Source organism: Trachypithecus francoisi, unplaced genomic scaffold, assembly GCF_009764315.1.
Source record: "Trachypithecus francoisi isolate TF-2019V2 unplaced genomic scaffold, Tfra_2.0 Lachesis_group17, whole genome shotgun sequence".
Lineage (NCBI taxonomy): Eukaryota > Metazoa > Chordata > Mammalia > Primates > Cercopithecidae > Trachypithecus > Trachypithecus francoisi.
Window position 1 is genome coordinate 25,143,119 of NW_022681462.1, and position 27,939 is coordinate 25,171,057.

The window sequence follows — 27,939 nt, forward strand, 5'->3', positions numbered from 1 at the left end:
ACCCCCATCCCCTCAAGCCAAGGAATAAGGAACCCACTCACAGGGCTTTTGAGACCCAGAGAGACAACATACACCTTGAATGAAAACCATGAATTTAATGTGATATTGGGGGAGCCTCATTCTTCCCTTTTTACCACCCACCCATCCAGCCTGTTGTGAGTTGGGTGAGGGCTGCCCCCAGTCTCCGTCCTGCGGCTCTGGGTGCTATCCTGTTCCTTTGAGCTCAGTCAGCCTCCTGGGCTTGCCTCTCTGTGAATCTCCTGTGGGACATAGGGAGAGACATTATTCAGGCTTTGCCATAGTAGCTCCATAATTCCATTCTCCAATTTGCCCCAACCTATTCATTGCCCTCTAACCCCCTCACCTTCTTGCGTATTCATATAGTGCTTGCTTGCGCTCCTGCAGGCTCTCCTGCCGGGCCCAGGAAGACTTGGCAAATGTTAGGGCTGTTGGCTGAGGGGTCACCGGGCCAGAGCTGGGGAACTGAGGTGATCACAATGTCAGAGGGCTTGCGGAGTCATCATCATTAAACACGCATCGAATGCCAACTTTGCAAGAGAGGCACTATGCTAGGGTCTCAGGATCAAAAAAGAAAGGTCAGGGATAAGGGAGTATGTAGCCTGCCCCCAACTCACTGCAAGACTTGGATCTGACCATTTCCTGGGTCTCACCTTGGGGGCAGAGGCTGTGGGTAGGGACTGAGTTCCCTTGGTGATGTCTTCAGGCATGAAAGCTACGGCTCCCTCAAGCAGATTAGTGATAGTCAAGTCTACACAGCCAGTCTTGGCTGAGGAGAAAAGAGAAGGGAGTCCACTCCTTGCTCACTTTCTTCCTTCACAACCCACATTTCCTCCCTGTGCCCAATCTCCCGGCGTGGAGCCACCCTTTCCCATACCCAGGTCTCTCTGGATGACACCCAATGGCACATGGGGCAAAACTTCCTTAACTCTCTGAGCCAGAGTTGCCAGTTGCACATCAGGAGAAGGACCAGGGGAGGGAGGGAAAGAAGACTGGGCTGTGGAAAAAGAAAAAAAAAGAAATTCTGGTAAGTAGAGAACTAGGAGAGGCTAACTAGCACAGGAATAGGGGAGGAATCACAGTAGGGTGAAAAACAAAAAACTCCAAAGCTGTAATGTAGAGAGACCACATACCTGACTGGGGGCGCAATCTGGGGTGTCTTTGTCGCTTCATGTGTTCTGCTTTGTCAGCTGGAGTGAGCCGTGTCCCTGTCTGGCCCAATTCCTTGGCCACCAGCTAGGGAGAATTGGAAGACTGGAAGTGTCAAGATCTCAAGCTTTCCTCTCTCTCCTCCGAAGCAGGGACCCCACCTCCACCCTGCCTGTGCACCCGACCACCTGTTGTACACGGAGTGCGAACTCCTCATTCACTTCCCCTAGCTGGCGATGAACAGGACGAAGCCACCTGCAAAAAAACAATCCAGGGCTATGTTGTGGGCACCCAGGGTAGAGGCTGTCACCATTCCCCGCTTTGGTACCTCTTTGCATGGTGAGGGTGGGAAAATAGTAAATACTGTAAATACTTTGTGTTACTTCTGTGGTAGAACTCTGATATAAAGATCTACAAATGGACAGGGCAGAGGCCACTAATTCCTTGACCTTGAGGTGAGCCTCTCCCCGGCGACCAAAATGTGAGGGCAGTTAATAATACCTTACTTGATACACCGTGAAAGGGACGAAAAGTGACCACAGCAGTTCTGAGACCCAGGAGGCGTCTGACACCGTCTGAGGGGAGGGCATGAAGTGAGGCCTAAGCCAGGGCCAGGGATGGGAAACTTCCCCTCCAAGCCCCAGAGATTCCTTGTTCAACACACACTCACCACAGAGACCAGGGGTCTCTGAACTTGCAGGGTAAGAGGCTGTACCACATCTTGGATAGAAAATGGCCAGGAACTAGAAGAGGAAGGAGAAAGTAGGATGGGAATCCAGCCAGGCTAGTCAGCAGATCATAGGTGCCTTAAAACAGGCAACTGTCAAACTCTACAAGCACATAATTGAAGAAAGAAGGCATTCAGGAGAAAGAACTAAAAGTGGACAGAAAGGAAATTAACTAGAGATGTTGGGGGCTAAGAAGGTTGTAAAAACTCAAGGGCCCACAAGCTTGACCACCTACCCAGTTGGCACCCGATACCTGTGCTAAACCCACCTGAAGCGCAGGAGCCCCTCCCGGCCATTGGTGGCCTCTTCCTCAGGGAATAGCAGCAGAGGAGTGGGGGGAAGCCTCGTGGAAGCACAGAATCTCTTGAGTGACTCCACCAACTCCCCCCGCCCATCCATCTCCATGAAGCCCCGAGACCAGCACACAAAGCTGGGGGGACTATTAAGTAGAGGCTGGGAACCAGGAGAAGAGAAAGCAAGAAGAAAAAAATTGAGGAAAATGAAAAAAACTGACATGTGGGGTAGAGGATCGGGGTTAGGGGTAAGGCTCAGTATCCTCCATGGGGAACGCGAGTGGGGACAGGGGGGCCTTCAGCTGGGACCCAGGGAACCGCCCCGTGGCGCTCTCGGCCTCGTTCTCACTCACGGTGCTACAGGTGGTGAGCAAATTGACTATGTTGTGGTCGAAAGGTGTCACGTGGTTGGAAATGAGGACCCTGACACTGTGATCCCGGAGTCCGGAGTCCTCCTGCCGGGCCACGAGCCCCAGCACCGCACACATGGTCCGCACTACGAACCTGGGGACACAGGCGGTGGTGACTGTGTGGCCTCGGGCCAGGCCCTGCTTTGACACTCCCCGAACGCCCGCGTCGGAACCTGCGAAGGACGCTGTCCGGCAGCGCGCAGCTGACCAGGAAGACGTGAATCCCGAGAAAGAGGCGCAGGACGAGGAGGCAGAACCCGACCGGCGCGTAGAGCAACAGCGCGAGCAGCAGGAAGCAGTCACCCGGGAGCCTGGGGGCGAGAGGCGAAGTGGTCGGGCGCCGAAGGCCGAGAGGACGCAGGGATAGGTCTTTTCCCGCCGGGTCTCTTACCGGTGCGAGTCAAAGAGCCGCTCCGGCCCCGGCCCTGAGGGAAGCTCCATAACTGCTGCTTCAGGAGAGCTTGGTCGTCGCCGCCGCCATCTTCGCGCCCGGCCGCAGGGGCTCCTGGGAAGGCGGAGTCTTTGGGCATCCGCCCGGGGTGACAGGACCCGAAGGCTTGAGGCGCGCCGGAAGGGCTAGCGGTCCCAGCATACCCTGCGGCCCCTTGGGCCGTCTCACAACTCGCGTCCCACGGAGACCACAATTCCCGGCATTCGCGGGACGGGGAGGAGTCGGCCTCCCGGAATCCTGGTTCCGACGTGCACTTCTGGAGGACTTCAGGTACCGGCGTGCCCCGCGTCCTACTGTCCGCCTGCTCGCGTCCTGGGTGCCGCCTCTGAGTAGGGCGGGCGAGGAGGCAGCCAAGGCGGAGCTCATGGCTGCGCCGAGGGCGGGGCGGGTTGCAGGCTGGAGCCTTCGGGCATGGCGGGCTTTGGGGGGCATTCGCTGGGGGAGGAGACCCCGGTTGACCCCTGACCTCCGGGCCCTGCTGACGTCAGGAACTTCTGACCCCCGGGCCCGAGTGACTTATGGGACCCCCAGTCTCTGGGCCCGGTTGTATGTTGGGGTCACTGAACCCCGAGCATGTCTGACGTCTGGGACCCCGGGTCCCCGGGCACAACTGACTGCGGTGACCCCAGATACCAGGACCCGGGAGGCCTCAGAGAACTCTGGAACCCGTTCGCGCGCTTGGCTGGCTGTGGCACTGGGCGCTGGGGGGGCAGTGCTGTTGTTGTTGTGGGGCGGGGGTCGGGGTCCTCCGGCCGTCCTCGCCGCCGTCCCTGGCCCGCCGCCCGCTTCTCCCCGGAGTCAGTACAACTTCATCGCAGATGTGGTGGAGAAGACAGCACCTGCCGTGGTCTATATCGAGATCCTGGACCGGTAATGGTGGGGGTAGACCGGGAGGCACTGAAGCCACGGGCCGGAGGGCGGGCGGGTAGGAGGGGTCAGAGCCTCCTCTTATCCGTGCTTTCCCTCCATTCCAGGCACCCTTTCTTGGGCCGTGAAGTCCCTATCTCGAACGGCTCAGGATTCGTGGTGGCTGCCGATGGGCTCATTGTCACCAACGCCCATGTGGTGGCTGATCGGCGCAGAGTCCGTGTGAGACTGCTTAGCGGTGACACGTATGAGGCCGTGGTCACAGCTGTGGATCCCGTGGCAGACATCGCAACTCTGAGGATTCAGACTAAGGTGGGGGCTGGGGTAGGCCAGGTCTGGTTGGAGCTGCTTGTTTGCTCGCATCTCCAGATGACAGGTCTCTTATACCCATTCTCCCTTAGGAGCCTCTCCCCACGCTACCTCTGGGACGCTCAGCTGATGTCCGGCAAGGGGAGTTTGTTGTTGCCATGGGAAGTCCCTTTGCACTGCAGAACACGATCACATCCGGCATTGTTAGCTCTGCTCAGCGTCCAGCCAGAGACCTGGGACTCCCCCAAACCAATGTGGAATACATTCAGACGGATGCAGCTATTGATGTGCGTCCTGATAGGAGAGAAATGACACGTGATGGGGGAGTGGGGAGAGGCTGTGTGGTACAAGCACCAACTGATACATGGTAGATGAGCCTATATACAGAGCTTAGGCTGCAAAAATGTGGCCACTCATTCATGGGCTGAGAAAGAACAGAATTTGGAGAAAGTACCTACATCCTGGTATGCCCCCAGACTTAGAATCCTCACATCTCTTTCATGTTTTCTCCTTGTCCTGCAGTTTGGGAACTCTGGAGGTCCCCTGGTTAACCTGGTGAGTGAGACATCCTTCCTTCCAAGAATCCCAGCCCCAGGTCAGTGTGGGAAGGGTAGGTTTTCCCTAATTCAAGGATGTTTGGTCAAGTTTCTGAGCAGTTCTTTGTTGGCTATCTCTCAACATCCAACCGGATCTCCCCAACACTTGCTGCAACTTTTGTTCGAGTGCCCCCATCCCCTACTATTTGTTTGGGCTAGGGAACTGGGGGATGTATCCCTGCAGGATGGAGAGGTGATTGGAGTGAACACCATGAAGGTCACAGCTGGAATCTCCTTTGCCATCCCTTCTGATCGCCTTCGAGAGTTTCTGCATCGTGGGGAAAAGAAGAGTGAGCCTGGCTTATGGGGAAATAGGTTTCTTTAAAGTGGTGGAAATAGGGGAGGGGCATTCATTGGGACTTCCTAGAGGGTGGTCTATTGGGAGAAGACGGCAGGGAAGGAAGGATGTAGCTGGGTGGGGCTTATTTGTCCCTCTGTCACAGATTCCTCCTCTGGAATCAGTGGGTCTCAGCGGCGCTACATTGGGGTGATGATGCTGACCCTGAGTCCCAGGTATGAGCTTTAGGGATAGTGACATGTAATGTGACCAGTGTAATCAGAGGTGGGCACCTCTATTGAGCTTTGTTCTCATTTCTGTCTTTATCTAAAATGAACTGTGTCACACTTGAAATAATCCTAAGAGCTGTCTCCCTTCATTATCTTGACTTTCTTATCCCACTCCACTTTGTATACCTGTCACCAGACTGATTTCATCCTGTTACTGCTTTGATTTCAAGCCTTCAATCCATTAACTTGGCATTTAAGGGCCATTTTCCATCTGTCTGTAAATCAACTTTCTAGACCTGGCTGTAATACTTTCCTATATGAATACGCAGCCAACCTGATTTCCTACTCCCATGCTTTTTATTTATGCTGTTCTTGTTTTATATGGTTAATATCGGACCCATCCTTTTAGGCTCAGCTTAAGTTTTTTCCCCTTAAAGCTTCTTTTAGTATTCTAGAATGACATTAGTGCTATTGATTTAACACTGTTTGTCATTTGGTGCCCTCATGTGGTGTACATCTTTTATGTACATGTTGCACTTTATTGCTAGAAGACAGAAAGTGAGTTGCTGTTGTATTTTGTAGTACCTAGCGCATGTCCTGTCCATATATTTGCCAATGTGTTGATGAGAGACTTGAGGTGGAACTCAGGATGGGGAGAATGCCTGGGTTTGGCTAATAGGGTGATCTGTGTACTTTCAGCATCCTTGCTGAACTACAGCTTCGAGAACCAAGCTTTCCCGATGTTCAGCATGGTGTACTCATCCATAAAGTCATCCTGGGCTCCCCTGCACACCGGTGAGGGAGAGGCTGCAGTGTGATATGGGGATGGGCGAGGTGTGCATGTGTCCTTGAACTAGGCTTTGTACTCCTTCTTTTCTGTCTATTTTTCTCTGTAGGGCTGGTCTGCGGCCTGGTGATGTGATTTTGGCCATTGGGGGGCAGATGGTACAAAATGCTGAAGATGTTTATGAAGCTGTTCGAACCCAATCCCAGCTGGCAGTGCAGATCCGGCGGGGACGAGAAACACTGACCTTATATGTGACCCCTGAGGTCACAGAATGAATAGATCACCAAGAGTATGAGGCTCCTGCTCTGATTTCCTCCTTGCCTTCCTGGCTGAGGCTCTGAGGGCGCCGGGACAGAGGGTTAAATGAACCAGTGGGGGCAGGTCCCTCCAACCACCAGCACTGATTCCGGGGCTCTAAAGAATCACAGAAACACTTTTTATATAAAATAAAATTATACCTAGCAACATATTATAGTCAAAAATGAGGTGGGAGGGCTGGATCTTTTCCCCCACCAAAAGGCTAGAGGTAAAGCTGTATCCCCCTAAGGTTAGGGGAGATACTGGAGCTGACCATCCTGACCTCCTATTAAAGAAAATGAGCTGCTGCCATCTTTTGTTGTGGGCAGTTAGTCAAGTGCTGCTCTTTGTGGTGTGGTGGGCTCTGCTCTGTTCTGCTCGGTGCTGGGCCTGGGAGCAAAGATTCCCATGCTTGGCTACAGGTACTGATATCTGGCCTCTGAAGGAGGGTGAGAACTTCTGCTTGACAGTTCCACATCCATAGTGCATGGTCTGATGAGTGCGGTTGCTGACATGGGTTTCTTGGTAAGCTCCTGAGGTAATGGCAGCCTCAGACCCCTGCCATTAGGGGCCAGTGGTGGTTTGCAGAGGGCGATGGCACTTAGATAATCTGGTTGCTGGTCTGGCCAGGGTAGCGTTCAAACCTCCTGTTGGCCTCTTCACTGAAGGCATCACCTGCAGAGTGGACAGGCAATTTGGGAGGCGCCCTGCACAGAGGGAGGGAGACAGACCCACTGTGGAGAAGGATGGGTACAAGTGGAGGGACTGAGAGCTCCAGAGGAGGGTGGGAAGATGCAGAAACAAGTTACGGAAAAGAGAATGAACGTCTTTCCCTCCCATCCCCTAATCTTCCTGGGTTGCTCTTCCCATCAAATACCAATGTGGCAGTTGTGCACCCAGATTCGATGTCCATCATATTTGCAGTTACATTTCATTGCATTGTTGGTAAAGTCACTCTCTGCTACTTCAAAATTTGGGTTGATGACAACCTGTGAGTGAGAAAAAGCCCACTTAACCCAGCAACAATCCTCAAACTCAAAGGTGTCTTTAACACTCCCCCCAGTCACCCATCTGGAAGCCCCAGACTCCAGGTACCTGGAGAATGTAGTTTCCTGGCTTCACATCCGTGATATCAATCCACTGACAGTCAATGTCATGCCGGTAGAGATCCCAGCAGCCCACGGTGATGCCTTGCTCTCCAAAGTTGGCACACTCATATCTCTTGGAGACATCTGGAGGGATTGGCATATGTCAGTGTAAGGAGAGGCTGTGCGATGGATACCATGTGGTCCACTTCAGGCCCCAACTCACCCTCCAGACACTCAGTGTCTTCGAGACAGAAACTAGCTTTGTGGCCCTCAGCCACCTTGGTGCCATTTGGGGTGAGGATATCATAGTGAGTGAAGATGTCCATGCTGTGGTAATGCCTGTGGGGAGAAGGGAACTTCTGTTTCCTTCTCTGCCCCCAGAAGGTTTGCCCCATCCCCGTGGCCTTGCCTTTCTACTTGACTCCCTACCCTCTCACCCATGGCACTCGTGCCACACCCAGGAGTGGCGCCCAGCCTTGGGCCTGAAGTCAGCTCGTCCCAGGTTGTGGATCTGGGAGGAGAATCGGAGTAGACGCCGGTGACCATAGGGCCAGTTGGCTGAGCGGGCTGAGCTGGCCAGGCAGTTTTCTTCCGCAGCACAGTACAACATATGCAGGGGCCGGTCTTCGATATAGGCGGTTTCCTGCACCAATGCTGAGTGCAGCAGCAGATCTGATGCAGCTGCACCGATAAAGGAAGAGGGTGTTAGAAGTCACTGCTGACTTCACAGAGAGCAGTGCTTCCATCCCTCCCTAGTGTGTGAGACTGTTTTTTTTGGTTGTGGTGGTGGTGGTGGTTCGTTTTTTTTTAAGACAGAGTCTCACTCTGTCGTCCAGGATGGAGTGCAGTGGCGTGATCTTGGCTCACTGCAACCTCTGCCGCCCGGTTTCAAGTGATTCTCCTGCCTCAGCCTCCCAAGTAGCTGGGATTACAGGCGCCTGCCACCGCACCTGGCTAATTTTTGTAGTTTTAGTAGAGACAGGGTTTCACCATCTTGGCCAGGCTGGTCTTGAACTCCTGACCTCGTGATCCATCAGCCTTGGCTTCCTAAAGTGCTGGGATTACAGGTGTAAGCCACCACGCCTGCCTGGTGAAACTGGTTCTTTTATGGGGAATGAGTGCCCCTCCAGATTACAGCCCCCGTTCCTTGCAAAGGGGGCCCAGACCCTCCCTTCCCTGGCATGCATCACTCCCTCCTTCACTCACTCTCAGAACAGATGACTCCAGCAGTGAAGCGGGTCCCTGTCCTCTTGCAGGTAATGTGGGTGCCATGATGGGCACACTGATCCAGGGTCAGCTCAGTCCCTGTGCAGCGCACTCCACTCATCACCACCTCTGTTATATTCCCAGAGTCCCAGTACCAGGTCTCCTGGGGATATATGCAGATGTTTCTGTAAGGCCCAGGATCCAGCATCTTGGGCCAAGGGACTCATTCCTCAGCCCTCTGCCCAAAACACAGGCTTTGAGACAACAGCCTCGGCTCCCCTCTCCTTCCCACTCACCTGCAGGCCGTGGTTGGCGTAGCCCAGACCCAGTTGCCTACAGGCCACCATGGCCTCCAGGGTCCCCCAGTCATCCCCACAGATGAGGCCCCAGCGAAGGGTCCCAGGTCCCCCTATTTGCACCTCGACTCGCCCCTCATGTTGGCTGCGGCCCCCACTGAGTCGGATCTGTAGTGACACAGAATGGAAGTGCTGGAGGAAGCTTTGAGGTGAGGTAGTGAGAGTCTGTAACATAGATGTAGCTGAAGCATGACTCAGAGGCACATAATGGGCTAGCAAGTGATGGGTCAGGTGGGAGCTGCAGGATGGCAGGGGCCAGTCCATGGGCTGGGGGCCATTGGACTATAGATTGGAGGCTAGGCCTGGATAGGATGAAAGAGACCTCAACCAAGGTGGAGAGGATGACTGACCCTGGTTTCCGCCCCAGTGTAAGGTAGGTTGCACCGGACCCCGGCATCCTGGCTATGCGAACAATCCTCAGCTGTGATGTTCTTGTGGGGACACTTCCAGAGGGAGAGCTCCTGTCCAGAGCAGCGAACTTCACTCAGGTGGATAGCACCCATGCCTAGGACCAGATGGCAAAGATCAGGAAGTTGTAACTAAGCATACATTGTCTGCTCAGGGGACACCTCACCTTCCGAAGGAATGTGCCCCCCAGGAGCATGTACCTCCTTCCCTCTCCCTCCCACCTCCATGCCGCCTCACCCTGCCCCATGCGAGCACCACTCAGAGCTTCTCGAGCACTCCCGAAGCCCAGCTCCCGACACACCACGCTGGCTGCATGCAGGTCCCACTTGCGGTCACAGACTGTGCCCCATGTGCTGGCCTTCAGGACTTCTACCCGGCCCTCTCCAGGGTGGGCGCCGCCCTTTAGACGGACACGGGCCTACAGAACAGAGAAGTGCCCAACAGAGGCAAATGGCAACATCTGCACGGAGAGGGCACCTAGGAGATGAGTGAGACTTTGGTGGGAGGGAGTGGGTGGTATCAGGTCTGTGGCCCACCCCCTGGAAGGCTCCTCTCTGTCCTCAAAGGTCAGGGCTGTGCTTAATCAGGGGTTGCCAGGCTAGGGGTTCTCCACCTGGGGTGGGAAAGGTCATAGTCACTGTCTCACACACCTCCCCCTGAGGCTTCGACTGTTGTTGCTTCTTCTGGCCACTGGACGCTGCGTAGAGAGGGCCTGGCACACAGCTCACCACCGCAGGGCCCCCCCCAGGGCACCTGGCGGTGTCATTGGCACGATAGAACTCCAGGGAACAGAGGGAGAGGTGGGCCTCCGTGCCCACGCACGCCACCCCATGCAGACCAAAGGAGTGTTGCTGCCGCTGGGCCAGCAGCCTGGGGGGACAGGAGTGAGGTGCAGTAGGGTAAAACAATGCTCCTGCCTCTTGGCCCCACAACCATCCTCCCACTTCAAGCCTCCACCATGCCCCCCACCCTTTTGTGACCATTTATCTCCTGTTCTTCCCCCTTCTGTTTCCCTCTGGAGATACATGGGGATTGCTGCGTTTCCAGGCTGAAGGAGCCTCAACTACCTAGACAGGAGGACCCCTGGGGACCTCCTGCAGTAGAACAACCCTAAGGGAAGGATGGCTAGTCTCGACTTGCCTGGAAGAAACTGTTCCAAGTGGTTTCAGGCTGCTGGCCCTAAAGGAGGCTGAGGCTGAGGCCTCAGGGAAGGGGAAACCAGGACTTTCCAGCTGGAAGAAATGGCCAGAAGGGAGTGGCTGACACAGGAAGCCTGAAAAGCCAGGGCGAGCAAGTCCTTCTGTGATGCTGAGACTGGAATAACTGAGTAAGTCAGGATGCAAAGGACTAAGGAAGTCTCCCATCTACATGGCTCCGCAGAGGCCAGAGACTCTGCAGGGCAGATTAGGAGGGGCAGGTGCAGCAAGAACAGACCAGCAGGTAGACGCAGGAAGAACTGGGACTGGCATATGCAAGAATGAAGATGTATAAATGCAGGACAGGTCAAAGTCTGAGGGAATAAAGGACCAGAGAACGGAAGTGGATGTGAACAACAAAATGGCAGAGACATCCCAGGACCTGTGCTGTGTAAGTCTTTAAAAAGGCAGTCCATGCTTCTGCAATTTCAACATAACAGTGTCCCAAAGCCACCTGAATAGGATAATGGGGCTGAACTATAGATGCTAAAGCTTGGAAATGCTGCCGAGATGTTTGAGAGAATGGGGGAACTTGTTTATCGATACCAATAGAATGAGAGGCTGCAGTGAGGCATGTGCCTGAGTGAAGTACACTCTGCCCAAAACAGTTGGGTCAAGCCTGCAAAAAAGGGAAGAAGATGAGGTCTGGTGTCAGTGGAATGGGTCTGTGAGGCTGATGTGGTCATGCATTATTGCAGTAATGTGCCCTATCGCCTGATGTCAGAGGAAGGATGGAATATGATGACTTGAAGCCATTGGCTAGGAAGAGACAGGAGGAGGAAAAGTTTATACACAAAACAGACAAAAGAAGCCTGGAGACTTGACAGAACACCTTTGGAAGCTCAGGATAAATGGATCCTGAAGATCTAGAGATCAGGCACTCTCCCAGAGTCCTGTTTGGCTGAAAGTAAAAAATAGCCCATCACAGGAAAAAGACATCTATCTTCTAAACATCCTCATCCCCGTTGTCTACAATGAACAAACTAAAAATGGCAGTGTGTACTTTAATGTGGGGGGTCAGGGAAGGCTAGAGTGTGGCCATGTTGGGCAAAGGTGACCCTAAGCTAGAAGGGCACTACAAGAACATCCCCAAATTTCTGAGATCCTTTGAAACCACCAGAGAAGCTGGGGAATGAGGGCTATGAGGGGACCACTGGGTGAGACTAGAACTTGTTGAGAACAGGAGAGGAGAAAGGGATGAATTATCAATACTTCAGTCCCTGTTGAAGTTATCAGGGAGACTTTTAATGTACAAACTGCCTTTTGAAGACAAGTTAGATGTAATCACAGGGGTTGGAAGCTTCCCACTTCGAGTTCTAAAGGAGCCCAGGAGGAAGATTAGGGAAATGGGAGCCTAATTGTGGAAAATGAGCCAGAGAGGCAGGGGCTGTCAATCTGTCCGCATTCCTGGTAAAGGTTCCAAAGGGGACGCTGAGTTTCACTCCATCTTGAGTAAGCTGGTAGCACTTATTTTCAACAACTAATCAAATAAAGCATTTGATTTGGGAACACTGATCCTTTAGGCAAATGTAACCTCTTACAGGAGAGGCAAGTATGGCGTCTGAAAGAGAAAAGCACCAGGTTGTCTCCTGGAACTCACCAGGGGAAGATAAGTAAGCATGTAGAACGAGGTAGTCAGTGAGTGAAAAAACCAACAAATCCTGGGACGAGCGTCATTCCTGAGACCAAGGTAAGGACAAGTCTTGCGTAACACTTTGGTTAAAGCCCTGGAAGGTGATTTCTAAGAGCTGCTGCTGCTCCTCTTCTTGGTCAGCTCTTTCAGCCACACAGGCCTCCTGGACCCCCTCCCTCCCTGGCCACAGCCGGGTAACTCCGTGCTCCCTCTCCTTTCCACCCAACCTGAATTTTATTTACCTCTTAGTTGGCCCCCTGCCCACTCGGGGTTTGGGTTTGACTTTAAGCTTGGTGATTGGTCTGCAAAAAGGAGAAGGAAGTTGGTAGAGGTAGTGGTTACGTATGTGGCACAGGAAAGGTAGAGGGTTATTTTTCTGTTTCTGGGAAAGACCCTTTGTGGGCAGCATGGGGACAGGAAAAGTGAAGGACGGCCAGATTTTCCGCATCCACCGTCTGCCGAATACCACTAAACTGCATTTCAGAACTCATACTGCTCTCTGGATTCAGCAACAGTAATGGGAAATCTAGCGATGTCAATCCAGGTGGCAGAGTTGGGAGGAGGAGGAAGGAAGAAGAAAGGTGGAGAGGGGAGAGAATGGGAATGTGGGTGAACTAAGTGAAGTGATGAAGGGGGCAGGAAGGAGGAGGAATGAAGGTGGCTGAGGTTGGAGTCCAAGCTATTTGGGGGACATGTAAAGATGGCAGGCTTCTCAGCCGCTCCTACATTACTTCCTTCTTGTGTTCCCTAAGATCAAAGCTTGCCCAACCCCATGCCTGCTCCCTTCACCTCCCCACAGGAAAAGCCATTTTCCTCACATCCCTAATCCATCAGTTTGGGTTCTGGGATGGATATGGATAGGCTGCCATCCATCCATCCACCTCCTGGGGCCACAGGGTGAGCAGGAGGTCCCAGGGCTCTTGCCCCATTACCTTCCAAGGGACTTGGGGCATCGGGTTGAGACCTTGGCCGCTCGCTTCCTCAACTTTCTGTGAGGATAAGACAGTAGTAGTCAGGGTCAGTGCAGAACCAAGTGGAAAAGGCTGGTGCAACTAGGACCAGGGGCAAGATTTCTCTTCTAGCAGTCAGAAGGCTTCCTGGTGGCACGACATTGTGACAGCAGACAAGACACTCCTGAGACCCGAGTTTGCTTGCTTTCTTTTTTTTTTTTTGTATTTTTAGTAGAGATGGGGTTTCACTATCTTGGCCAGGCTAGTCTCAAACTCCTGACCTTGCGATCCACCCATCTTGGCCTCCGGAAGTGCTGGGATTACAGGCGTGAGTCACTGTGCCTGGCCGAGACCCGAGGTTTCATGGTTGCTTGGCCTCATCAGCACATGACCAGGTGGGTGAGCAGAAATGAAGGCCGTGGACTCAGGACAGTGTCCCCATGCCACCACCCTCAGAAATTAGCTAGGGCAGATGGCAAGTAAGGACTCCTGGGTCCAGATGTTAGTGCTAAACCTCAGTGGAGGCCTAAGGGGAGCATTGTTAGGATTGGTAGACTGACCAGGCTAGGAGGGAGAACTAGCCTGAGTCAGGCCTGGGGAGGCTACTGTGTCTTTTTTTCCTGGATGCTCTCTTTGAGAAAGAATTCTGGCATTGTCCAGGCCTGAGGCTCCTGGACCAGGACCAAGAACCAAGGCTGAATATCCAAGGGCGTTAACTTGGTTTGACTGGGGAACACAGGCCAGGCTCCTCACAATGACACCACCCTTCCTGCTGAAGTTCCAATCCCATATGCTGTGGTCATTCACAAACTGAGTTCATCTCCCTAACTTCCAGGGAAATAAATCATTTTTCCTTTTTTTTTTGTTTTTGAGACAGGGTCACTCTGTCACCCACGTTGCAGTGCCATGGTGCAACCATGGCTTACTGCAGCCTTGACCTCCTGGGCTCAAGTGATTCTCCCACCTTAGCCTTCTGAATAGCTGGGACCACAGGCGTGCACCATCATGACTGGCTAATATTTTTGATTATTTTTTTTTTCTTGTAGAAGCAGGGTCTCACTATGTTGTCCAGGCTGGTCTCATCTCAAACTTCTGAGCCCAAGCTATCCTCCTGCCTCGGCCTCCCAAATTGCTTGGATAACAGGCATGAGCCACTGAGCCCAGCCTTAGTTGTCCTTTCTTTGAACATGTTCCTGCTCTGCTGTTTCTCTTGAGGGGTCATATTTCAACACAGTGCAGCTGGCCTTCCATATCCATAGGCTCTGCATCTGTGGATTCAACTTGCATCTGTACTGAACACGTACCAACTTTTCTTCTTGTCATTATTCCCTAAGCAATAAAATATAACAACTACTTATGTAGCATTTACATTATGTTAGCTATTATAAGTAATCTAGAGATGATTTAAAGCATACAGAGGATGTGCATAGGTTATATGTAAATACTATAGCATTTTATATCAGGGACTTGAGCATCTTTGAATTGTGGTATCCTTGGGAGGTTCTGGAACCAATCCCCCATGGGTACGGAGGGATGACTGTTTAATGTGTGAAGACACCTTGGGATTTAAATATATGTATATATTTTAAACCAGTCAGAAGCTGTTTGATATTTCCTGCCTCAGCTTCTTCGTGAGGATGTACTTAATTGGTCTCTTTGTCAAAGTGTCCAAAATGTTGGACATTCTTGGCAAAGAATATACAACTTTCAGGTCCCTTTACTGAGACATTACTAGTAGTTAGACTCTTTCATCTTATAAATATGGTGTGAAATTTTTTCTTCAAATATATTTTTCTTAAACATGTCTAAAATGTCCAAAATGAAATACACTTGGCCTCTTCACCAATCAACCTGGAGAGATCACCTTGATCTCCAGAGTAGTACTCAAACATTTTGGTATTGTCTAGAAATTTAGAAGTACCTCTTCTCTAAATTATTTAAGGACATTATATCATAAGGTCTTTGTATTATTTATATATATACACACATATATATGTAATCTTATTTCATATTTATATAAAAGAGTTTAGACCCTTTTATAAATATTTTATATATAAAATTATATATAAGTTATGTTAAGGACTTTGTCTTATTGAGGACCAGTGCTGTTATTTGTCTTGATTTAAATTTCTTCATTCACAGATGTGTTTGTTTCCACCTACCATTTGTTCATTCCTTCAACCATCAAACATAAAAACCTATGTATAGGCCAGGGGCAGCGACTTATGCCTGTAATCCCAGCACTTTGGGAGGCTGAGACAGGAGGACTGCTTGAGCCCAGAAGTTTGAGACCAGTCTGGGCAACATAGTGAGACCTCGTCTCTACAAAAAATTTAAAAATTAGCCAGGTGTGGTGGCTCGAGCCTTTAGTTCCAGCTACTCAGGAGGCTGAGATGGGAGGATTGCTTGAGCCCAGGAAGTCGAGGTTGCAGTGAGCCATGATGGTGCCATTGCACTCCGGCCTGGTCAACACAGAGAGACTATATCTCAAAAACAAAGAATCAAGCAAACAGAAAAAAACCCAAAGCAAAAACCTGTCTATATTTGCATATCCTCTTCTCATTCCTTTCAACTATCTTTCTTCTCTAAGTCTACTGTCCCTAAATGTTTCTAAATTCCATCTCTTACAATTTCTGTGTCCTGCATACAATTTATTTTTCTCAACTGAATCCTTTTAAACATTCAAATCACTCCTACACACACAGACACATATACACACACACACACACACACCCTCTACTCATCTCTCCTCCCCTTCACAGTAACATCTTTCAGGAGCTGTCCATACTTACCATCTTTATATCTTCTCTTCGTATCTTTTTTTTTTTTTAAGACAAAGTCTCGATCTGTCACTTAGGCTGGAGTGCAGTGGTGCAATCTCGGCTTACTGCAACCTCCGCCTCCTGGGCTCAGAAATTCTCCTGCCTTAGGCCTCCCAGGTACCTGGGATTACAGGCATGCACCACCACATCCAGCTAATTTTTGTATTTTTAGTAGAGATGGAGTTTCACCATGTTGGCCAGGGTGGTCTCAAACTCCTGACCTTAGGTGATTCACCTGCCTCGGCCTCCCAAAGTGCTGGGATTACAGGTGTGAGCCACCACGCCCAGCCTCCTCTCACTCATTCTTTAACCCACTTCCTCTGGTTTTCCCTACCTATCACTCTGCAAACTTCTATTTTGTTAAATCCAGCAGACATTTTTCAGTCTTTATCTTACTGACCTCTTTGCAATATCTGACTGTCCTCTCTTTCCTTGGCTGCTATGACACTACAATATCCTGGTTTTATTTCTAATTCTGCTTATTATTATTATTAAAATATTTTTAATTTCCGGAGTGGCGCCCCAGGGAGCAGGGCTGACTCCTAGGCAGTGTGCCCAGAGCCGCCTATTCCTAATTCTGGTTGCTCTTTCTTGGTCTTCTCTGCAGGCTCCTCCCCTATCTGGTCATTAAAATTTGTGGAGCTCTTATCTTAGGCATTCTGTTCTCACTTCATATAGGGCCCTCTATATGGTCTAATTCACACCATAATCTAATACACACAATATAAAGTGTATTCATAATCTTATCTATTTCATTGTCTTCTTGATGTTTCTAGGTAGAGATCTGAAAGTAATCTAAAATGTAATGTAGGTCGCCCCCCAAAAAAAGAAGAAAGATAATTATCTCAGCAAAATCCACTCCAGAAACCTAGGGGTAATCCTGACTTCTCCCTTTCTTGGATCCCAAAGTCAATCAATAACCAAGTCCTGTCAATTTTACTTCCTAAATCTCTCCAATCCATATATCTTGTTCCTCTCCCAACCATTCTCAGAAATAGAGTCAAAGGCCGGGCGTGGTGGCTCACAGCTGTAATCCCAGCACTTTGGGAGGCCAGGACAGGCAGATCACTTGAGGTCAGGAGTTCAAGACCAGCCTGGGAAACATGGAGAAACCCCATCTTTACTAAAAATACAAAACAAAAACAAAAACAAAAACAAAAAACAAATTAGCCGGGCACGGTGGTGCGTGCCTGTAACCCCAGCTACTTGAGAGGCTGAGACAGGAGAACTGCTTGAACCCGGGAGGCGGAGGTTGCAGTGAGCCAAGATTGCACCACTACCCTCCAGCCTGGGTGACAAAGCAAGGCTCTGTCTGAAAAGAAAAGAAAAAGAAATAGATTCAAAATGATCTTTTGGAGTCACAAACCTGATCATGCCATCTCACAGCCCTCCCCATTAAAACACTTCAATGGGCCGGGCACGGTGACTCACGCCTGTAATCCTAGCACTTTGGGAGGCCGAGGCGGGCGGATCACGAGGTCAGGAGATCAAGACCATCCTGGCTAACACAGTGAAACCCCGTCTCTATTAAAAATACAAAAAACTAGCCGGGAGTGGCCGCGGGCGCCTGTAGTCGCAGCTACTCGGGAGGCTGAGGCAGAAGAATGGCGTGAATCTGGGAGGTGGAGCTTGCAGTGAGCCGAGATCAAGCCACTGCACTCCAGCCTGGGTGACAGAGAGACTCTGTCTCAAAAAACAAAGAAAGAAACAAACAAAAAACACTTCAATGGCCGGGAGCGGTGGCTCAAGCCTGTAATTCCAGCACTTTGGGAGGCCAAGGTAGGCTAATCAACTGAGGTGAGGAGTTCAAGGCTGGCCTGGCCAACATGGTGAAACCTCGTCTCTACTAAAAATACAAAAATTAGCTGGGTGTGGTGGTGGGCACCTGTAGTCCTAGCCACTCGGGAGGCTGATGCAGAAGAATCACTTGAACCTGGGGAGGCGGAGGTTGCAGTGAGCAGAGACTGTGCCACTGTACTCCAGCCTGGGAAACAGAGCCAGACTCCCTCTCAAAACAAAAAAACAAAAAAACCCCAAACATCAATGGCTTCCCAATCCTTTTATTATAAGGACCTGAATCCTTATGATGGCCTATAAGGTCTTCTATGATGTGCAGCCTAATAAACTCTCTTGTCATTTATTCACCTTTGTATTCTCAGCACCTTGCACAGTACTTGGCAAATAGGAGTTCAATAAACATCTGTCAAGCTGAAATGAACTAGAAGAGTGACTTCTTAAATAGCACTGAAGCTCTTAGAGCCTCAATTTCATTACCCGTAAAAGAGCAGTAAATAGTTCAATTATCTGTACATTCTTTTCTTATTCTAAAGTTCTACAACTTTTACATGTTCTAGGGTAGAACTACCAAAACAAATTGAAAAAAGTTTAATACATCAGGTTTTGATTTTCTCATTCCCTAAATCTTACTTCCTCTAAAAGCTAGCAGATCCATCTTTTTTCCCCCTAGGGAGGGGAGAGTTGTTCACAACTATCTTGCCTATCTTTCATAATTGTATCACCTGCGAGAATGTTCCCTCTGCTGGGCCTGACCTGTGAAGGATCTAGATCATAGCCCCATCACAGAATCTCCCAGGGCTCCCCCAATCTCTTTCCCCAAGAAAAATGGCCTCTGCGCTTTAGTGTCTCTCTTTCCTCAGCCTTTATATCCCAGACTTAGTATGAGATTCCAATATGTCCAACAAATATTCCTGATCTCTAAAAATTATTTCAGCTTTGCATACCTGGGGACAATTCCTGCGTCTCAAACTTTCCAAAGACGGCCCATCTCTAAAGCTAGTTCATATTAACCTGAAGCCCAGAGATGGCTGCTGGTACCATCCTTCTCTCAGGCAGTGTCGGAATCATTTTAGGTGTCTCTTCTCCCATTCTCTATGTTCTATCAGTCATCCTACATCTATTCATTTTCCTCCATCTTTGTTGTTACCCTCCTGATAAGCTTCAATTTTAGAACAAACTCCTGACTGGTTTTACTGCATTGAGACCCTCCTCTCCTCATCCACTACTATCAGGCAAACTTTCAAAAACACTGGCTTTATTCTTGTCCCATACAAATACTTTTATTTGTAATTCTTCCATAAGGCAAAGGCCAAGCTCTCCAATTTGGCACCTAAAGCATTCCATTTTCTGGCCTCCCTTTATCTAGATCTTACACTATTTCTCAGTATAAACCTACTCTTGCTAACTTACTGTCTTCCAAATATAAGCCATTCATTATCATCTCTGTTGGGGATAACAGTGACTTCCCTGTTGCTAAATCCAGCATTTGTTTCTCAGTCCTCATGTTTTTAGGTCTGGGCAGCACTGACTCAGCTGGTCTCTCTCTCCTCTTTGAAGCACTTTACTTGGCTCCCAGGCCACTACACTCCCCTGGTTTTCTTCCTACCTCACCTCACTGTTTGCATTTCATCTTATCTTCTGACTTTTAAATATTTAGTGTCCCCAAGGTTCAGTCTCTGGGCCTCTTTCTCTGGCTTTTAAATTTACATTCACTTCCTTGGTATGTTGTCCAGTTTCAGGACTTTATATGTTTTACTCAACTGAACTCCAGAGTCCTATATTAAATTGCCTAACTTAGCCTCACCACTTCAATGTCTTAAAGAATCTTAAATTTAACAGGTCTAAAACCAAGTTCCTACCCTCCACCCCCAAGCCCATCTCCCAAAAAAACATGCTCCATCCACTATTTTGCTTGTCAGGTGAGGCTAATTCCATACTTAGCTGAGGTCAAAAACCTGGAGAGCCTTAACTCCTCTCTCTCACATCACACCTATCTATAAAACTTGATCATTTTTCACCACTTTCACTGGTCATCATCACCTTTCACTTTCTTTACGTGGGTTTCAGAAGATGATAACCCCATAACTAGCCACCTGACTTCTTGCTTCTACTGCATCCCTTACAGTCTATTCCTAATAAAGCAGTGAAAGTAGTACTAAAAAAAAATGGAAGCCCAATGTCATAACCCTGCTCCAAACCCTCCAGTGGTTCCTTATCTCCCACAGAACAAAAGCCAGCCTCTCCCAGATGGCCCACAGGATCTGGCTCCCCATTCTTTTCTGATCACCACCTACACTGCATGTCCTACCATTTTCCTCTTTTTCACTCAGCTCCAGCCAGTGGCCTCCAGGAAGACAAGAATGCCTTATCTCATCACCCACTACACACACACACATGCACACACACATCCCAGAATATTTTCATTTTTGATCCCTCTTCCTGGAAATGTTTATCTAGAGGTCTGCATAGCTTGTGCCCTCACCTCCTTTAAATCTTTTCTCAAGTGATGCCTTCTCCAAGAGGCCTTCCTTGACCACTTATTTATTTACTTACTTTATTTATTTTATTTTTATTTGAGACAGAGTTTCGCTGTTGTTGCCCAGGTGGTGTGCAATGGCGCGATCTCAGCTCACTGCAACCTCCGCCTCCTGGGTTAAAGCGATTCTCCTGCCTCAGCCTCCCGAGTAGCTGGGATTACAGTCATGCGCCACCACACCCGGCTAATTTTGTATTTTTAGTAGAGACGGGGTTTCTCCATTTTGGTCAGGCTGGTTTCGAACTCCGACCTCAGGTGATCCACCTGCCTCAGCCTCCCAAAGTGCTGGGATTACAGGTGTGAGCCAAAGCGCCCGGCCTTAGTTAATTTATTTTTTGAGACAGTGTCTTGCTCTGCTACCCAGGCTGCAGTGTAGTGGCATAATCACGGCTCACTGCAGCCTTGACTTCCTGGGCTCAAGCAATCTTCCCGCCTCAGCCTCTCAAGTAGCTAGAACCACAGGTACGCACCACCATGTTCAGCTAATTTTATTTTTAAAAAATTATCTGTAGAGACAGGGTCTCACTATGTTGCCCAGGCTGGTCTCGAATTCCTGGGCTCAAATAATCCTTCCACCTTGGCCTCCCAAAGTGCTGGGATTACAGGCATGAGCCACAGCTAGCGTCTACAACAGTACCTGGCACACAGTAAGATCTCAGTAAATAAATATTGGGTGAATGGATCTCTACACCTTTGTTCATGCTATCCTCTTCACTGGAAATGTCTATTTAAATTCTATGCATCTTTCAGAACATGGGTTTAAATTAGGGAAGGTAAGCAGCACAGAGAAGGAAATGCAGCCCCAAGATGGATGAAAGTAAAGAGGCACAGCACATGTTTGTTTTAAAGTGGTTTGAGTGTCCAAGCCAGAAAAAGTACTGAAAATCCTCAGTACTGAAAGACATTTCAGATGAGCCTCAGAGCCAAGTCAAAGAAAGTGTGAGCAGGTATAGAAAAGACTGGAGACTGGATAATATCCTGACTTTCAAAAGAAAAAAAAAGGAGAAAAAGGATTCCTCAATTCCTCAATCTACACATAAGTAATATTCTAGAAAAAATTATTAAATAGAAGTTTGTGAGCATTTAGGAAAAAATAAGGTGATTCTTAGAGACCTAAAAGGATTTCAGTAAAAATAGGCTCAAACTACTATGATTTTCTTTTTTGACAGGGTTACTAAATTGGAAGGCTGGAGAATGACTGCGAACATAGCATTTCTGGATTTTTTATCAAAGACTAACAAAATCTCCCATGATTTCATTACAGATAAGAAATATATAGATCGATCAGGTGAAATGTGGGTTATGTCATTGAAGTGTTCTGTTTCTTCCCAGTTGGTGGAAGGAACATATTTTACAGCTGATGATTAGAAGCTTGATGAAAATCTGCAGGAACATTTGCAAGAAGAGTTAGACTTTGGTTTAAAACATTTTCACAACAACTTTTAGCCATTTGGATGAAGCCAGAAGGCAAAGCTGCCATGTCTGTTCAGCAGAGGAGGCTGAGAGGGATAACAGATGGAAAGTCACATCAGGACTCAGGATAATCTCATGGGATCATCATGGCTTTTTTATGGCTTCTAAATTATGTATCAAAACAAATGTAATAGGGTAAACGTCACCTATACCTGGGTTGGAAAAGGCTGCTCTATCAGTAGGAAGCATAGGGAAGACCTGAACTGGTTTTAGGTGATGACAAGTTCAGTATAAGCAGTGGGAAGCTGCCGCAGTAGGAAGACAGTGTAATTCGAGCATGCTTCAGTCGGGGTTGAGGATTTCTACAGTGGCTGGCCGCATCAGACCCCATCTGAAGTAGTGTGCCCGCGGAAAGCTATCCGGACATCAAGAGGCCTTTCAGCAATACTGATCTAGGGAACCACTGAAGAAAGGGAGGATTTTTGACTTGCAAAGTAGATTACAGAGAGAGCGTGTAAAGATTTCCAAATAAATATCTGGCTGTCAATGGCAGTTTCTCAAAAAGATCAAAGTAGATGCTCCAGGGAAGGGAGACGCTAAGCACAGACAGTTCCCAGGGTGATGCGTTTCCCTGGAAGCCGGACTGGATCCCAGGGCTCCAATGCAGGTGGAGGGATTGGGCCTCGCCAAAAGAGATTCTGGGAAACTCCAGGACTTCCAAGAGTCCCGAGGGCTCGAGCGCTCACACACGCGCCCGGGGACGGCCCAGGCAGAGAGGGGGCGCCGTGTCTCCTGGCGCCCTTCGGCCACCTTGCGCCGCCGTCCCTGGGTCCCCAGACCCTGGGCGCCCAGCCCGCGCGGGACACACCCAGGCGCCGCCTCCCAGGGGCTGCCGCGTCCTTGCTGAACTCGGAACTCGCTGGCCGGCGGCGCCAGCGTTGGAATCGCCCCAGGGCCTGGGAGTGGCCTCGCGAGGCCGGCGCGCGCCCGGGGCCGAGGAATCCGCCTACCCACCCAGGAGTTGACCACGAGAGAGCGGGACCCTCACTGGTCCCCATTTCAGGTACTCCCTTGGGGCACCTTTCGTGGTCCCACAAGATTTCCCAACTCTCCAGCTTTGCACCGGCCTCCATATTTTCCCGCACGTCTCGACCCCCGGGTCCTCTGTGCCCCGGACCTGCTCAGATGTCTCCCAAGGCTATTCATCAGGGAGCACCCCAATCCCGGCCCGCTCCGCCCGGTGCCCGCGGCCCCTCACCTGTAGAAGGCCGCGTTGACCCTCTTTTCGCTGGGGAAGCCCAGCATCCCGCAGACCACGTGGCTGTTGTGGGCGCTCCAGCCTTTGTCGCACACTTGTGACCAGCCGTCAGGAAGCCTGACTTCCACTAGCCCCTCCGTCACGGGCAGGGGTCGTCTGCCCCACCCAACAGCGGGTCGAATTCGCACCTCCTCCACTTGCAGGTGATGCTCTACCTGGGGGCGGGGCCACAAGCAGGGAAAGAATCCCAGTGGCACCTTTCGTGTGCCCTGCCACTCTTAAGGAACCCTGCTTGGTGCGCCTGCTGTAAACCCAGTGGCCAGATGGGCCGGAGGCGGCACTGAGAGAGCGGCCACAATGGCCGCAGTCCGCGGTGTGGACTCTCTTGCAGCCAGCAGCGCAGGGGATATGCTTGCTCCCAGAGAGGATTCAGGGCACTAGGAAGGAGCACCTCCCTGTGCCTGGAGCAGGAGGGCGCACTTCAGAGAGGAAATGGCTTTGAAGGAGGAGAAAGTCAGAAGGAAGATGTCTCAGGAAAGCAGGAACCTTTGAGGAGAAGGAGAGCACCAGGTGTCCCAGGGGTGACTAGGGATGAAGCTGGAGAGGCTCATGCCAGGTGTAGCCCCTTGAATGCGAATGCTAAAAATCCTGTTGGATTTTACAGCATCTGGGAGCTCTATCATTTGCTTTTCCAAGGCTCCCACCAATCCAAATGATCCCCCAGTGGTAACTACTTTCTAATGTCTCCCCTAACCACCCCACAGTCTTCTTGGCTATCCTGGGTGGTATGTGTGTGTATGTCTAGGAACTGCAGACCTCAATGACATTGGAGTCTGAGAAGCCAGGGAGGCGCTGGTCCTTGCAGATGACCCCAGCATCCTCATCGTGCGTACAGTCACTGTTCCCCCAGCCCCGGGAGGCACACTCAGTCACACTCTGCTCGGTCCCACTGCAGCTCAGGTTGTCCAGCCAGATGCGGCCTGTGGAAGGGGAGATGAAGGGACAGAGAAGCTTGGGGAGGGAGGATGGGGGAGTAATGGGGATGCTGGAAAGAGTGAGTGCTGATGCCTCCCACTTGGCCATGATGATCCCATCTTTCTGGTATGATAAGGGGTGGAGAAGGGACAGGGGACCCTGGCAGGGAATAGGAAGGGGGCATAAGATTGAGGGAAATTTGGTGTGATCTGGGGATACTCAAGAACCTGATAGGGTGAATAAAAAACCAAGAATCAACCCTGATGTTCTGATTAGTCTCTACCCATTCAATGATAGCTACAATTAATCAGGTACCTACTGTGTGCCAGGTGTTCTGCCATGGTGTGCACATATGTGATCGTTCTTAGAGCTGCCAGAACACCGTTTTATATAAAGAAACTAGAGTTTAGAGAAGCTAAGTAACTTGCTTAAGACCACACAGCCAATACATGAGGGCTTAGGAGTTTGACCTATCTGTGAGGCTTGGACATCCAAGATCCTTTCATCACATCCTTGCATTCTCTTGTGTGCCTGCCCTGTCTGTGCTGTCCTTGTTCTTCTCTCTGTCTGAAACCTGATTTTTTTTTTTTTTTGAGACAGAGTCTTGCTCTGTCGCAGGGGCTGGAGTGCAGTGGCCGGATCTCAGTTCACTGCAAGCTCCACCTTCCGGGTTTACACCATTCTCCTGCCTCAGCCTCACGAGTAGCTGGGACTACACGTGCCTGCCATCTTGCCTGGCTAGTTTTTTGTATTTTTTAGTAGAGACGGGGTTTCACCGTGTTAGCCAGGATGGTCTCGATCTCCTGACCTCGTGATCCGCCCATCTCGGCCTCCCAAAGTGCTGGGATTACAGGCTTGAGCCACGAAAATGCTGGGATTACAGGCTTGAGCCACTGCGCCCGGCCCTGATTTTGTTTTTTAAACGAAGTCTTGTCCTGTCGCCTAGGCTGAAGTGCAGTGGCATGATCTCGGCTCACTGCAACCTCCCTCTCCCAGGTTCAAGCAATTCTCCTGCCTTAGCCTCCCAAGTAGCTGGGACTATAAGCGCATGTTACCATGCCTGGCTAATTTTTATATTTTTAGTACAGACAGGGTTTCACCATGTTGGCCAGGCTGGTCTCGAAGTCCTGACCTCAGGTGATCCACCCGCCTGAGCCTCCCAAAGTGCTGGGATTACAGGCGTGAGCCACCGCGCCTGGCCTGAACCCTGTGGAGTATCACTGACTTCCTCTCAGAATTAGGCACAGCCTCAAAGGTCATCTGTCCTAGCCAATGTTCAAGGTCATCAAAGTCCTTGTGACTCTTCATGACTTTCCCCCACCACATCTGATTCAGTCCTTTGGTGCCAACTAGAAAAATCCCTCAGCCACACGACTGTCCTTCCCATATTTGAAAACAACCATTATGTCATTGCTATGCAAGGCTTTTACTTTCCATATCAATTCCCTGATTCTTCAGCAATTCCTCCTTGAAACTTGGCTTCTGAATCTTTCACATCTAGGCAGCTCTCCTGTTAAAGTATTTCCATTTTCTACTGTCCCTCTTAAAACACAGCATCTACAAATGACACTTAATTCCACAGGTGGTCTAGCCAGTGGGAACTGGGGGATCAGCTGCAGGTTGCACCTGCTTCTGTCCATCAATCCCATTGTGGGTTCATACCATGGGCACAGCCCTAGGCCTCACCTAGGGAACTGCTCTTAAGCCTCCACCACCCACACTCATACTTGTCCTAGATTTTATACTTGTTCCTTAGACAGTACCACCTTGTTAATTTTAGCTCTGGCCTATAGCCTGATTTTGTTAACTGCAGTGTCTGTGACCCCTTATGACTTTGGAACATCCAGATATCATTTACCTGCTCTTAGCGTCCCATGAAACCAACTGTACTTTATTTGTACAGGGCTCACCTGTATCTGGGCTGTTTTGCGGATGGCTTTGTAGGATCATACTTTTGCAGCAGAAAAGAACTTAGACATCATCTAGTCATTTTGCACACAGGGCAATCAAGGCTCAGAGAAAGCACCAACTAGCCTAAGGTCACACAGCTCTGAGAAGTAACTATGTTGCTTAGTTTGTCACCCATGGGTTTACTCAATGCTGGCTGTTCTTGGTGTCATGCGTCCCTATGGCTGTGCCATCCTGGTGTTCCCTTTCCCTGCACTTCGGCCACACTTAGGTAATACCTAGGATATGCCTGGATCATTGCTCACCGGTTCCAGGGCCATATTTGGCACTGTGGGTCCAGCCTGTGGCCTCTGTGAAGCCCAGCTCTCGGCAGAGGACATGGGCAGCTTGCAGCGTGAAGTCATCATCGCAGATGGTGCCCCATTCACCAGCTCGCTGTATCTCCACGCGGCCCTCGTAGGGCTTCCTGGGGAAGCCAGCCAGCCGGAACCGCAGCCCCTGGCTCCCGACCCTCTTCTCAGGGTCCGTGGAAGGGGACGGAGACCCCAAGCACGAGCTGCACAGCAGGCACAGCAGGCACAGCAGCAGCCCCCAGGGGCTCCACTGCCAGACACTGACAGGTCGCATGGTAGGGAAGGCCTGGGTGCCCCAGAGAGAAAGTACATGTGAGAGAAACTGAGATTGAGTGGGGCCCAGAGTCAGAAAGAGAGGGAGAAGTCACGAAAGAAAAACGACACTGAGTAAGACAGAGACTGTGAGAGACAGCAGGAGAGAAAGAGCCCCAGGGACCAAGAGAGACAGGGAGAGAAGCACATTAAATAAGGGCAGAGGCACAGGTCATAGAGGCACAGCCTGAGAGACCCAGAGATAAGAGACAGCTATGAGAGATCAAGAGTCAGAGAAGGGTCAAGAAAAAGAGACAGAGACTGAGCAAAAGACACGCAAAGAGGAAGACCAGACAGACAGGATGTGAGAGGAAGGGAGACTGTGGGAACGAGAGAAAAACAGAAAGACACAGAGGAGAGAGACAACAGATAGAAGGTGATAGGAAAAGAACCAAGCACTCAGTATAGGGAAACGAAGCAAGCCGTGGGTGAGGAGGAGAGAGATTGACAAGAGCCAAGGGGCGGACGTGGGAGGGATCCAGATGACCCCATTTACCCAGAGGGAGGACAGACAGCTGTACTGATTGTGCAGAGAGGCACGTAAGGGGCCCTAGGCGTCCCTGGGATCACAGATCCCCTGAATGGGAGCCCAGAGTCCTAACCCAGCAGATTCCCAGGCAGGGAAGGCTGGCACCAAAGCCCACCTGGAGAGCCTGCTGCATGCCCTCCCCAGTACACAGGCTCTCAGATGCCCTGCAGGGTCAAGAGGCCCAGGAGGGCCAGGCCTTAAGGCTGGGTGGGGGATGGGGTAGGGTTGTCCAAGCCTCCTGCCAACACCACCATCGCTGTCACCGGGCAACGGGAGGCCAGGCGCTATGGCTCCTCAGCCAAGGCCTTCTCTGCCTAGGGCTGAGAACAGTCCCTCTACAGCAAGCCCCCGTCAACATGCTTCCCCCAACCCAAACAATTAATCCAACAAGGCAACTTTGTTCTGTGGACATTTTGGCTTGGGGACCCAGGGGTAGGGCCTCCCAGAGGAGCCCCCTCCCTTAGGGCGCGCCTGGTGGCCCTGTTCGGAACACCCGGAGCCCCCGCCTCCGGTATGTGCCTCCTCTCTGTACTCTGTCTCACATGCCCTTAGACAAGAATCAAATTCTCAGTTTGGTGGCTTCCCCTCGACTCCATCCCTCCCACACCACCCGTTTTCTCTGGTCCCTCCACATCCTCTCCATCCCCTACTCTCTCCCTCTGCGGTTAGCGTGACTCCCCCTACCTTGGCCGAGCAGGACCCTAAGGGCTGGGAGAAGAGTGCTGATCCTGGAGATCAGTCCTAGGACTTCCAAAAAAAAAAAAAAAAAAGATCGGCCAGGGGAGAC

General features: G+C 50.5%; 3 protein-coding genes across 11 annotated transcripts; 1 reads left to right on the forward strand and 2 right to left on the reverse strand.

The window, feature by feature from the left end:
• Positions 1-73: 73 nt before the first annotated feature.
• AUP1 (AUP1 lipid droplet regulating VLDL assembly factor) lies at positions 74-3,170 on the reverse strand. Of its 4 annotated transcripts, none has more exons than XM_033175232.1 (12): positions 2,990-3,163; positions 2,772-2,909; positions 2,542-2,692; positions 2,164-2,348; positions 1,838-1,910; positions 1,669-1,742; positions 1,356-1,422; positions 1,152-1,254; positions 896-1,015; positions 672-787; positions 365-483; positions 74-260 (listed from the first exon to the last, which is right to left on the reverse strand). In XM_033175232.1, exons 1-12 carry the CDS (start codon positions 3,037-3,039, stop codon positions 224-226), a joined length of 1,233 nt encoding a protein of 410 aa, XP_033031123.1. In that variant the 5' UTR covers positions 3,040-3,163; the 3' UTR covers positions 74-223. The 4 variants fall into 4 exon arrangements, with proteins under 4 accessions (XP_033031123.1, XP_033031121.1, XP_033031122.1 ...); XM_033175231.1 differs by having other exon boundaries at positions 76-260; positions 636-787; XM_033175230.1 differs by having other exon boundaries at positions 2,542-2,909; positions 2,990-3,170.
• On the forward strand, positions 2,820-6,726 carry HTRA2 (HtrA serine peptidase 2). 4 transcript variants are annotated; one of them, XM_033175227.1, is made up of 8 exons: positions 2,820-3,919; positions 4,024-4,228; positions 4,318-4,512; positions 4,748-4,780; positions 5,006-5,111; positions 5,265-5,334; positions 6,028-6,123; positions 6,225-6,726. In XM_033175227.1, exons 1-8 carry the CDS (start codon positions 3,414-3,416, stop codon positions 6,388-6,390), a joined length of 1,377 nt encoding a protein of 458 aa, XP_033031118.1. In that variant the 5' UTR covers positions 2,820-3,413; the 3' UTR covers positions 6,391-6,726. The 4 variants fall into 4 exon arrangements, with proteins under 4 accessions (XP_033031118.1, XP_033031119.1, XP_033031116.1 ...); XM_033175228.1 differs by lacking the exon at positions 6,028-6,123; XM_033175225.1 differs by having other exon boundaries at positions 3,252-3,919; positions 4,748-5,111; positions 6,225-6,724.
• LOXL3 (lysyl oxidase like 3) lies at positions 6,529-27,939 on the reverse strand. Of its 3 annotated transcripts, XM_033175218.1 has the most exons (15): positions 27,837-27,903; positions 27,268-27,472; positions 26,264-26,597; positions 23,892-24,055; positions 23,076-23,290; positions 10,121-10,340; positions 9,708-9,888; positions 9,413-9,567; positions 9,003-9,170; positions 8,707-8,869; positions 7,938-8,181; positions 7,724-7,839; positions 7,508-7,644; positions 7,290-7,401; positions 6,538-7,087 (listed from the first exon to the last, which is right to left on the reverse strand). In XM_033175218.1, the coding sequence occupies exons 2-15, from the start codon at positions 27,283-27,285 to the stop codon at positions 7,014-7,016; spliced, it is 2,301 nt and encodes a 766-aa protein (XP_033031109.1). In that variant the 5' UTR covers positions 27,286-27,472; positions 27,837-27,903; the 3' UTR covers positions 6,538-7,013. The 3 variants fall into 3 exon arrangements, with proteins under 3 accessions (XP_033031110.1, XP_033031112.1, XP_033031109.1); XM_033175219.1 differs by lacking the exon at positions 27,268-27,472 and having other exon boundaries at positions 6,529-7,087; positions 27,837-27,939; XM_033175221.1 differs by lacking the exons at positions 10,121-10,340; positions 23,892-24,055; positions 26,264-26,597; positions 27,268-27,472; positions 27,837-27,903 and having other exon boundaries at positions 6,529-7,087.

Coding starts and splice junctions, on each gene's coding strand:
- AUP1 (XM_033175230.1), bottom strand. CDS start 3,128: ATGCCCAAAGACTCCGCCTTCCCAGGAGCCCCTGCGGCCGGGCGCGAA. Junction 2,349..2,541: donor TGCTCACCACCTGTAGCACC/GTGAGTGAGAAC, acceptor CCTGGTTCCCAG/CCTCTACTTAATAGTCCCCC. Junction 484..671: donor CCACAGCCTCTGCCCCCAAG/GTGAGACCCAGG, acceptor TGATCACCTCAG/TTCCCCAGCTCTGGCCCGGT.
- HTRA2 (XM_033175225.1), top strand. CDS start 3,414: ATGGCTGCGCCGAGGGCGGGGCGGGTTGCAGGCTGGAGCCTTCGGGCA. Junction 4,513..4,747: donor AGACGGATGCAGCTATTGAT/GTGCGTCCTGAT, acceptor CTTGTCCTGCAG/TTTGGGAACTCTGGAGGTCC. Junction 6,124..6,224: donor CTGGGCTCCCCTGCACACCG/GTGAGGGAGAGG, acceptor TTTTCTCTGTAG/GGCTGGTCTGCGGCCTGGTG.
- LOXL3 (XM_033175218.1), bottom strand. Junction 23,291..23,891: donor CAGACTCCAATGTCATTGAG/GTCTGCAGTTCC, acceptor CCCCGCCCCCAG/GTAGAGCATCACCTGCAAGT. Junction 9,171..9,412: donor ACACTGGGGCGGAAACCAGG/GTCAGTCATCCT, acceptor GTGTCACTACAG/ATCCGACTCAGTGGGGGCCG.